At 30.5% G+C, this 11124-nt stretch overlaps 1 protein-coding gene and 1 long non-coding RNA gene across 2 annotated transcripts; one reads left to right on the forward strand and one right to left on the reverse strand.

The window, feature by feature from the left end:
- On the reverse strand, positions 1–2002 carry LOC108452224 (ankyrin repeat-containing protein BDA1-like). Its single transcript, XM_017749990.2, has 2 exons — positions 1314–2002; positions 1–1235 (listed from the first exon to the last, which is right to left on the reverse strand). Exons 1-2 carry the CDS (start codon positions 1908–1910, stop codon positions 312–314), a joined length of 1521 nt encoding a protein of 506 aa, XP_017605479.1. The 5' UTR covers positions 1911–2002; the 3' UTR covers positions 1–311.
- LOC128282280 (uncharacterized) lies at positions 1662–2109 on the forward strand. The gene is made up of 2 exons (XR_008272501.1): positions 1662–1807; positions 1889–2109. It is a non-coding gene; the product is annotated as an uncharacterized LOC128282280 (long non-coding RNA).
- The last annotated feature ends 9015 nt before the right edge of the window (positions 2110–11124 follow it).

Here is an 11124-nt window from a genome sequence, read left to right on the forward strand (position 1 = left end):
TTTTAACTTATAACATCACTTAATTAATTTCGTACGAAGTGTTCATAAGCCTGTCAGAAAGGGAAATTTGAAACACTTGCCACCATTCCCCTATCAGCAAATATTTCCCACAACCAACAACTAGAAATCAGAGCTCACCAAAATGTCTATTCTTTTCAATCTGAACTGACTCTACAATCACTTATTGCTCATGGTCATCAGCCTATAAACCCAGGAGCATTATTAACTTCTAAATCCAAAACACTAATATCAGCATCCAACCCTACAATGATAGTCGTATTGACTCATTTAAACAAGTTCCCTTTGTCAATCTATATTCCGTATTTGGTAATCTCCAATATGAATTCAGAATTTAGGATAGCTGGAACAAGAATAACAGCAAAGATGCAAAAGGAAACGACTTGTAGGAGGAGGAAGAGCCTTCTTTTCGGTACAAACCTGTATACCATATAATAGGTTGTCCTGTAAAGTGTCACGAGAGCTACTACCGTTGCCAAGCAGTAATTAGTGATGCTGAGACTAGAATAGGAAACGGATCCAAGAGTCGAAAGATAGAAAATATACTGAAGTGCGAGTGTCCGTATGGAAACAGCAACTAAAAGCATGTAACAGGTCCCAAACAAGGAAAGTGTTATGAGAATAAACAAGCAGATTGAACGGCTGGGTAGGAGATAGGCTGTTAAAACAGTTGCTGCCCAAAAGGTTAAAGTGTTGTATAACCAAAACATTGTGGACACGTCTAGTAAATTTTTTAAATTTTCTTCTTCAGCGGGTGGAGGACTTTGTACGGGTCCAGTGCTGGTTGAACCTAAAGATGCGTCATACTTGAGTTGGAAATTCAGGGAATTTGAAATGGTATCAGGCTGCTTTGGAGGGTTCAAAGTGGCTGTGTATGTGGCTGTTATAATTAGCACTGTGACTACTAAAAATGTGTTGCGCATCTCATATGGGATTCCCTTCTTTCCACGACTTGCTATTGTTGCAAGTTTTTCAAGAACTGGCACCTTTCCTTTTAAAGATTCGATTGGGAATGAAGAGATGGAGGTTTTCGGAAGCGAGGAAGAGGAACCACTCAAACCTCCTGCTTTGCTTATCATGTCTTTAATGAACTCCTTATAGTCCACTTTCCCTTCATCCAATGGGTATTGTGATGGGATATCAAGTGCAGTCAATCCCTCCGCATTTTTGGCATTGATATGGTCACGACACAAGCGTTCCAGCAGTACTTTTACCACCTGTTAATTAGAATATTCATACATGTAACCTTTGAGTATATATATACATAAATAAATTCACTAGCAAAATTATCATACCTGAGGTCTGTTTCTGATAGCAGCAACATGTAAAACAGTGTTGCCATCAATGTCTGCCCAACTCAGTATTTCTTTCTCCCAACGTTTGGCAGCTTTATGGCGGCTCCTTATAAGCCACCCCACCAAGACTTGGAAAGCTTCAAACATGTCATTTTTTATGGCAAGATGGAAAACCGTCTCATCTCGAACAGTCACATCTTCTATAGCCTCGGGGCAAACCTCAAGGAACTTGATCAAAAAATCAACATTTCCATTTTGAACCACATGATGCAAAGGAGTGAAGCCCTCCCTCCCTTTGACACGAACAAGGCCTTCATCAAACCTGAGGAGTCGAAGCACGGCTTGAGTTTTTTGATTTTGCAGAGCCAAGTGCATGGGGCTAAACCCAGCTTGGTTTAGCTTTCTTGCAAACGATGGCTTTAAGTTGATCATCTCCATCATAAAATCAATATGCCCTGCAGAGGCTGCTACATGCAAAGGAGTATGGAAAAAAGGTACATCATCGATACGCTGTAAAACATATGGATCATTCAGAATTAACTCATACAAGATGTTTATGTCTCCTGTTTGTGCAGCACCTATCATCCTCTCATCCATGGCAAGGTGCGGAAATTTGCACAATATAGAAATGGAGTGAAGAAAAAAGGCTTTAGCAGACGATATGATTATGTTAAGGATATAATGAAGTGTTTGACATTTTATAGCACTTAATTATTTTGGATTTATATTTGATGTCAGCGTATACATGTGAATGTCACCTATTAGAAAGAAATAGTAATTATATTTAGTAATTAAATTCATATTTAATATAAATTTTAATCTAATTTTTTAATTCAATTTAATTTTAGTTAAAACGTTTAAAAATATTTATTTAATCTAATTTCTTTAATATATTAACTAAATTGGATTAGAGAATATATTGAATATAGATAAATACTGAATCATATTAATTTTATTTCTCTAAAAATTAATAAGGTGTTATTATTTTATTGATCTTAAAAATTTTAAATTTTAGAATCATCTTAATATAAGTTATTCATTTAATAATAATATTTGGTACTTCCACGAGCAAATTCAATGATTGACAAATATCTTATAAAAGTTCAGTAAAATATTAAAAAATATGTTATTTAGTGACTTAATTAGTTTTTAAGAACATTTGATAATTCATAAAGATAACATTTGATAATTCATAAAGATAACAAATAATATATTTTTTTCAATAAAAAGGTGTGAAAATGACAAGTAGATAAGAACTCCTTATCACTTATACCATATTTGGATTAAAAAGAAGAAAAACGAGGAAAAATTAAGTAAAATGAGGGAAAGAAAAGTCGGTTTCTTTGTTTAAGTTAAGTTTGTTAATTTTTTATCATATCATTAGATTTTATATTTAGATTATTATCTCTTATTCTTTTTTTAACTTGTAACAATCTTATTTTTATTTTCTGTTTTTAGGTTACTAGAAATATGTAATTTAAATTTGTTTGATATATATATATATATATATATATTACTTTCATCAAATAAGCTTATTAAAAAAAGAATATACCAATATATTATTGGTTAACATTTTAATTATTAAAAATTGGCCACAATAATGAAGGAAAGAGAAGAACACTAAGGAATATCCAATGATGGGCAGGCAATGTCGATGAGCATACCCCACACATACTATTTACTTTCAATGGTGATGGCTTATGAAACTTTCCAAGTCTTGGTGGGGTGGCTTATGAGAAGCTGCCATGAGCCTGCCCAATGGAAGAAAGAACTGCTGAGTTGGCCAGACATCGATGGCAACCCTGTTTTACAAATTGGAGGGACCGGGTATGGGTTCAGTATTGATGGCGGCTCAGTATTGATGGCGGCTATATGCAAAAATATGCGGAAAGTGAGAGCTGGCTGATCTCGACTTAAAGACACTTGCAAATATATAAAATTAAAAATGACTTTTTAATTTGTAAGTCATTGCATATTTCTTTAAATAATGATTGCAAAAATATATATAATCAGGGGCGAAGCCAGAAAATTTTTTTAGGGGGCCGGATGAAATTTTAATTTTCTATAGTTTATATCTTTATAATTTGTAAAGGATTAAATTAAATTTTTATAATTTTAGGGGGGCCAAAGTGTAATTTTACCTTTACTAATTTAAAATTTTTAAAAAATTTAAAGGGCTAAAAATACAATTTTACATTTTAGGGAGGGCCAGGGCCGGGGCCCATGCCAGCCCCGCCCTAGCTACGCCCCTGTATATAATTAAAAATGACTTAAAGAGGTTGATCAATTGTCGTGATTGTAATTGTCTTGATATAGAATTAAAACTATTTTCATCAAAAATAGCATATTTGGATTTAATAATAGTATTAATTGAAATTGATTCATTTGGTTCAATTACCATAAACCTATATGTCTTGCTATTATGTGTGTATCCTATAAATATGCATTCAATTCCTCTTTCACCTAACTTTTTACGTTTAGGTGTTGAAATTTTGACAATAGCTCTGCAACCCTAAACCTTCAAATAATTAAGAATTGGTTTCCTTTTCTTCCATTGTTCATAGGGGGTTATTGTAGTTTCTTTATTAGGAACTCTATTCAATATATGACAAGCTGTTAGAACAGCTTCTCCCCAAAAACCTTGTTCAAGACCTGAATATGATAACATTGAATTTACCATTTCAGTCAAGACTCTATTTTTCCTTTCAGCTACACCATTTTGTTGTGGTGTGTAAGGGGCTGAAACTTGATGGGCAATTCCAGTGGATTCACATTGAAGTTCAACTTCAGATTTATAAATTTTAAATTTATCAAGCGCTTAATCTTTTAAATGCAATAAATATATATAATAATATCCAGAACAATTATCAATAAAAGTTAGAAAATATTTCTTTCTCCCTAATGTAGGAGTATTATGCATATCACATAAATCACCATGTATCAAATCAAGCAATTTTGTTTTCCTTTTATCCTTAGGGAAATGGTTTCTTATAATTTTAGTCAACATACATGTATTGCATATTTCAATATTATTATTAAAAATAGGAATTAAATCTAACTTATACATGTCATTCAATTTTCTATAATTCAAATGACCTAATTTATAATGCCATAAATAAAAATATTTAACCATATAAGTAGAAATAGTATTTTATTTTTATTAATAATATTGAGTTTGAACATACTCTCATACATATACCCTTTCCCTACAAAATTCCTCCCTTAGACAAAATAAATTTATTTTCCTCAAAAACAAGTTTGAAACCAAACTTATTCAATAGACTTCCAGACACTAAATTCTTCCTAATTTCTGGTACATAATATACATCATTTAAGGTTAAAACCTTTCCAGAAATGAATTGTAGTTTAACAAACCCTTTGCCTTTGATTGCTACGGTGGAAGAATTTTCATGTACAAGACATTGTCATTTTCATATTGTGTGAACTTTGTGAACATGCTTTTGTCTTTGCACACTTGTTTTTAAGGTTACATTTGCCCCCACCTATCTTTAGTGTGCAAATGAGTTCCAAGCAAATTAACTTCGATGATACAATAAAGCCAATGACTATTTGCGTTTTGCACTAACGAGAATAGTCCACTACGCACTGAGCAATGTATAACAAGAAACTCAATTTCTACAAAGGATTCTGCAGTGATACTTTATAGAATAATCTAATAATTTTAGAAAATGAAGGAAGGAAAGAAAAAATATTAGAATTTGTTGGTGTGTTTTCCAAATAAAATTTCATTCCTATATATAGGAATTTTCATGTCTCTTCACAGAGACATCTTTCAATAGGTGCCTTTTTGAATAATAATGTCTTTAAAATAAATACATAATTATTCATTTAATATTATAACTATTTTAATATTATTATTTAAATAGCAATAATTCTTTTCAAAAATCAAATAATATAAATTTTGATTAATTACACCCATTCATTTATAGTTATTGGAACACTATAAATATTTGAAAATGTTCCAACAATCACCCCCATTTTCAAAATATTTTAAATTTTGATATTCTTGGAAATCAATTTTCATAAATGAATGTATCTTACGATTAAACATTTACCTAGTGAAAACATGTTAATACCCAAGCAATGCAAGCGGTAATATTGTAAGGATTTTCAACATTATCATAAATTTTAGGGAGGAATGAAGTGAATTCAGAGACGAAATTAGATGTCCATTGAGTTTTGTTCAAATCTAGAGATTTCATCGCCATATAGGGTCGTTTTGATAGCTAAGATAGAAAGCTTCAGATCATTGGTCTTCAAAAGGTTCGGTGGCCATGGGTATATGTTGATTTTGAGTTTATTGGTATCACACTAAAAAAAAATGGGTATTACCAATGCTAAAAGTTGTTACTAAAAATTGTATTATTGTTGCTAAAATTTTATTGTAATGATAAAAGTTGGGCTGTTATGTATATTTTCGTTGTCTAAAATATACGTAACGGTTTTACAAATTTAAAAAGTTATTTTTAAAATTCGTGGCCATCATCTATCTTTTAATGGGCTTAAAGAATGCGGAGGATTAATTACTGGACTCACTTTAATAGATACTTTAGGAAGTAAAAAAAAATGATATTACTCTGGAATGACATATTTTTATGTATTAATTACATATTTATTTTGAGTATGATCCTACTAATTTGAGCTATTTATGGTTTTTTTATCTTGCAGGGACCAAATTGAAGGCAAAAGAAAATTTAGGGGCAAAAAACGTGAATTTGAAGATAATACTGGCCAACATGCAAAATAAGAAAGAAGTGGTGCCGAAAATGTAAAGTGCGGAAGACTTGGGGGCAACAGTTCAAAGAAGAGATTTATAAACACAAGACTCTATTTAAATTTTAATTATATTAGGATTATTGTTAAGATTATTATTTAGATTTAATTTTAGCTTTTCTCTTTATTTATCTTTTAGAATTTAAATAGGAATAAACTAGGTTTTCTGAGTACTATAAATAGGGGATCGAGTGACACAAATTGCACTCATCTTTTCTGTAAAAGCTCCCTCTCCCAGAAAGCTTTGGCTTTTGTTCCTTTCATTTATTCAATAAAGTTTCATTTTTGTTAAGTTTATTTCTTTTTCCTCAAAAAGCATGAGCCACTAAATTCATCTAGCCAAAGGTTGTCGATACTCCCCAAAAAAGGTTCATGAGGCTTAGAATTTGCACTTAGCCTTCTCAACAAGTATTCATCGTTTCTTCGCATTACGAGACTGACGCTTCTGTCCATGTCCTTCCAAAAGTGATCTTTTCGTCTTGTGCAAATGCGACCGCTTTGTATGTTTTGGGAAGGTTGCACAGTCAGTTCATTAGCCTACTACATCAATGGTTGTCGAGCTAAAGAGACAAAATGTGTAACAACCCGTTTTTAGTCAAATCAGAATAGTGGTTTCGGGACCACAAATCTGAGGTCAGAAAATTTATATTATTATTATTTTAATTTATATAGTGATTATATGATTATGTGAAAATTTTGTAAAGAAATTTTATTGTTTGAGTGCTCAATTTGATAAAAAAGACTAAATCGCATAAAGTGTAAAACTTGTGTTCTATTAGCTAAAGGTGTCTAATAGCTATAGAACCTTAAAGTAAAGGTCCTTTTGTGGTAAGCATACCATTAGAATAGTAAGTGGACAATGATGGATATGGGTAGGTAATTTTCATGATTTATAACAAAGGTTAAAAAGGTAAAATTGTAATTAAGTTAAAATAACATAAGCAAAATATATCCATCTTCCTCATTTCTTCATCTTCAACTGAAATCACTGAGGAAGCCATAGCTAGGGTTCGACCAAGCTACTTTCTATGCATGTAAGTGATTTTTTGTCCCGTTTTTAATGATTTCTATGTTTTTGAGATCGTTGCTGCTAGGTCTAGCTAGCCCAGGGACTATTTTGCAAAATTTTTAAAGGTTTAAGGTTTTTCCATTGATGAATACATGTGTATTTTGATGTTTGATAATAGATTATGAATGTTTGATGATAGTTATACAAGTTTTGTTAAGTGATTTTTAGTAAAAATGCAAACTAGAGATTAAATTGTGAAATATGGAAACTTTGTGGTTAAATATGAAATAAATAAAAAATATGGGTTGCTAGGGACTCAATTGAAATTCTACTAGCATGGGTATAGTTTGAATTTCATGAATTTGTGATTTTATGAGAAGAAGGGCTAAATTGTAAAGATGTGAAACATTAGGGGCAAAAATATAATTTTTCCATAATATCATTTTTGGACTAAAGTGAATAGAGTGATGATTAAATAATTTAATTTTGATTACATATAGATCAAGAAAAGTGAAATACAGATTTAGATCGGGGAAAGAACAAAGTTTCAGATTAATCGATCGAATTCATCGTTTTTGCATCCGAGGCAAGTTCGTATGTACTAATTATTATTATATTTGTGTTTTAAATGCTTTGATATTGCATAAATTGTGAAAATGACCTTACGAACATATTCGATGACAATTCGACAAATGTGAAATCCCGGTTGAACCTTAGGAATAGATTAGGATACGAATGACATGTCATTAGAGGTTACCGAGATATGAAGTGAATGTCTCCTAGTCCTGTACGTCCTACCGGTGGCTGAGTATACCGGCATGTGTTGCGGTTATTTGACAGCTTGTGTGAGCAGCACTGTGTAGCTACGTCTTGATTGACAACTTGTGTGAGCAGACCCAGTGATGGCTCAAGAGTGAGCATATATGTGATATGAGATGGAGATAGCTTCGGCTATGTATGTGGCACTTAGGTGCGAGGTTTTCGAGTATCTGATAGTATTTCGAATGGTTCAATGGGTATATTAGAAAAACGGATGAATACGAGATTGATATGAGATGGTACAAGTATGTTCATGGACTATACGAGCATGAAACTGAAGAGACTTGTGAGTTTCTTATTTTAATCTTGTGTATGATCAAGTGAAAGGTTGTGAATCAATATGAATTATATGATGAATTGATTAATGTTTGAATTTTGTATTTATGATTAATTGAATATTACATACAATCTTACTAAGCTTTAAAGCTTACTCTGTTTATTTTTTTCTGTGTTTTATAGAGAGAAATTAAAGCTAACTCAGATTCAGGATCGTCGGAGACTTCACCACACTATCAAGCTATCACTTCAGTACTTTTGAGTTTATGTATATGGTTATATGGCATGTATAGGAATTTAGTCATTTGGGTACATGTTGGTTGTCGAGACCTTTTTCAAATCGAATTTTGGAAAATGGGAATCGATTTTAAAAAAACAAAAAAATGGGAGTCGCCACCAATCTTTTTAGGTGTGATTGGATCACCTTTAAAACATTTTGTTTTAAAATCATTAGTTTTGGTCCACGAAATAAAAGAACGGGTTCGGGAGTCGGTTACGTACAAGGAAGGATTAGCACCCTCGTAACGCCCAAAAATTGGTACCTAATTGATTATCAAATGTCTTTAATGTCGAAAATTTAAAAAATTTTAAGATGTAATCCTCTTTAAAATACTTTGATTTTGAAAATTTGGGTTCACTCGTATCAAAACATTGATACTAAGTTAACCTTTTGGAAATCCCTATCTCGAAACGACAAATCGCCACATCCAATAAGTTAGGACCCAACGCTTTGAAATTCCAAGACAGTTGCTCGTATTTTGAAAACCTTTAAAAACTGAGAAGGGTACTTGACTATTCGAACTTAACGAGAAAAGTCGCAACCCAATAAGTTAGGGCACTACTTTTTCGAAATTTCCAAACACCAAGCATTGCCTTTATATTTTTTTTGAAAATTTTGGAGCCTTGTCTTTTTAAAGATGATGTGTGGGGAATTGTATTGCATTATAAATCATACATAGTAACATATCATTGTAGTAGGTAAATAATACATGCATTTTAACGAAATAATAGCAATAATATGAAGATCGCATTAGATGCATAAAAATCATATATACATGGCAAATATTAACAATATGCATACAAAGATATATATATATATATATATATATATATATATTAGCATGTATTAAAATGAATAAACGAAACATACCATCATACAAAGTAATAATTAAATAATGCGGATATACGAAAGAGTAATAATTAAATAACGATGATGTACAACTAAGAGTAATACAATATCAATGTACATGTTCATGCAATGTAATATCAAATAATAAATATAAAATAACATATAACACATGATATATACAATATATATAAATAATCATGAAATGAGTTATAGTTAACAAAACATATAACACAAATAAAGACATAATATCTAATAATAATGTTAAAATAATATTTGCTATACAATATATAAAATATAATAACAAAATATTTATAATATATATAAAATATATTGGGTTTTAAAAATATATAAAATAAAAGAATATAAAGAATATAAAATATCATTTTAAAATACATAATAATTTAATACATGTATAATATGAGTAAAAAAATAATTTAATTTACAAATTTTAAAACTTTAAATGATACAATAAATAATATAAACATAAATAATGTAATAGATAACCTATAATATACATATCATAAAAAAAGGAATATAGAAAAATGAAAACATATAAATGTTATATAATAAAATATATTTTAAATTTATAGGAAATAAGAAGTATAATAAATACAACATAAAATAATGAAAGTAATATGTAAAACAATATATATAAATAACTAGTAAATATAAAATATATGTGAAAATATAGTAATAATATAAAAATGATGTAAAATAATAATAATTTGACAAAAATATATATATAATAAACAATAATAATATATATAATAAAAATAATACTTTTAATAAAATAATTTTATAATATATAATATAAAATAAGGTTAAAACAAAACAAATAACAATATATATATATATAATAAATAAGAATAAGTATAAGACTAATTTTAAAGTCTAGCAATATTATGGGGCAAATTTAAAAGGAATAAAACTGAATTAAGGCCCTATTTAAAACGCACACAAAATTAGAGGGACTCACTAGGCCAATTGCCCTATTCCCAAAACGGTGATGTTTTCCAAAATATAATTTAACAGCCATCGGGACTAAATTAAAACTAAAATAAAATAATGGGCCAAATTATAAATAAAATAAAGTTAAATTGTAAATACAAGAAGGAATAGAAGGACTGATTGGGCAATTAACCCAATTCTAAAAAATGCGCGGATCCTCCCCGGGTAATCGGGTCAACACGCGGATCCTGGAGTCTAAAACGCTGTCGTATTATCAAGGCTATATAAGCCAACTTCTCAGCTTTAAAATCATTTGAAACTGGATTTTTTTAAAAAAAAAACTTAAGGTTTCTCTCTGAAAGAGAGAGAGAGGAAGGGAACTCCGGCTCTGGGCTCCGTCGACCACACTTCGGTCACGGGCCCACGCGCCACCTTAAGGACCACCATACATGGTGGCTAGGGTTTGAAAAACCCTTCCTTTCGCTCGTCGTTCGTCAGGTAACCTCCTTCCTTTTATTTTTTTAAGTTATTTTGTATACATATATATATAAACATTCATATGCTTTGATATTGAAAATAGAGAAATGAAAGACAAAAATATAAAAACAAGAGTCATCTTTGTTCTGTGGTTAAAAATATTCTTTTATTGGATATATGTGTGTATATTCTTGCTTCCAAAAAAAAAACCCCTTTACAATGAAGGTATTCGGGCTTTTTATAGCAACTGTTCATAGCGTTTTTACATTTTCATTTCATTTCCTTGCCATATCTGTTCTGTTTCTGTTGTTTTCTTTCTATCTTTACAGGTATTTGCGAGAAATTCGGCGGTGATGAAG

Source organism: Gossypium arboreum, chromosome 10 (genome assembly GCF_025698485.1).
Source record: "Gossypium arboreum isolate Shixiya-1 chromosome 10, ASM2569848v2, whole genome shotgun sequence".
In the NCBI taxonomy this organism is placed as follows: domain Eukaryota; kingdom Viridiplantae; phylum Streptophyta; class Magnoliopsida; order Malvales; family Malvaceae; genus Gossypium; species Gossypium arboreum.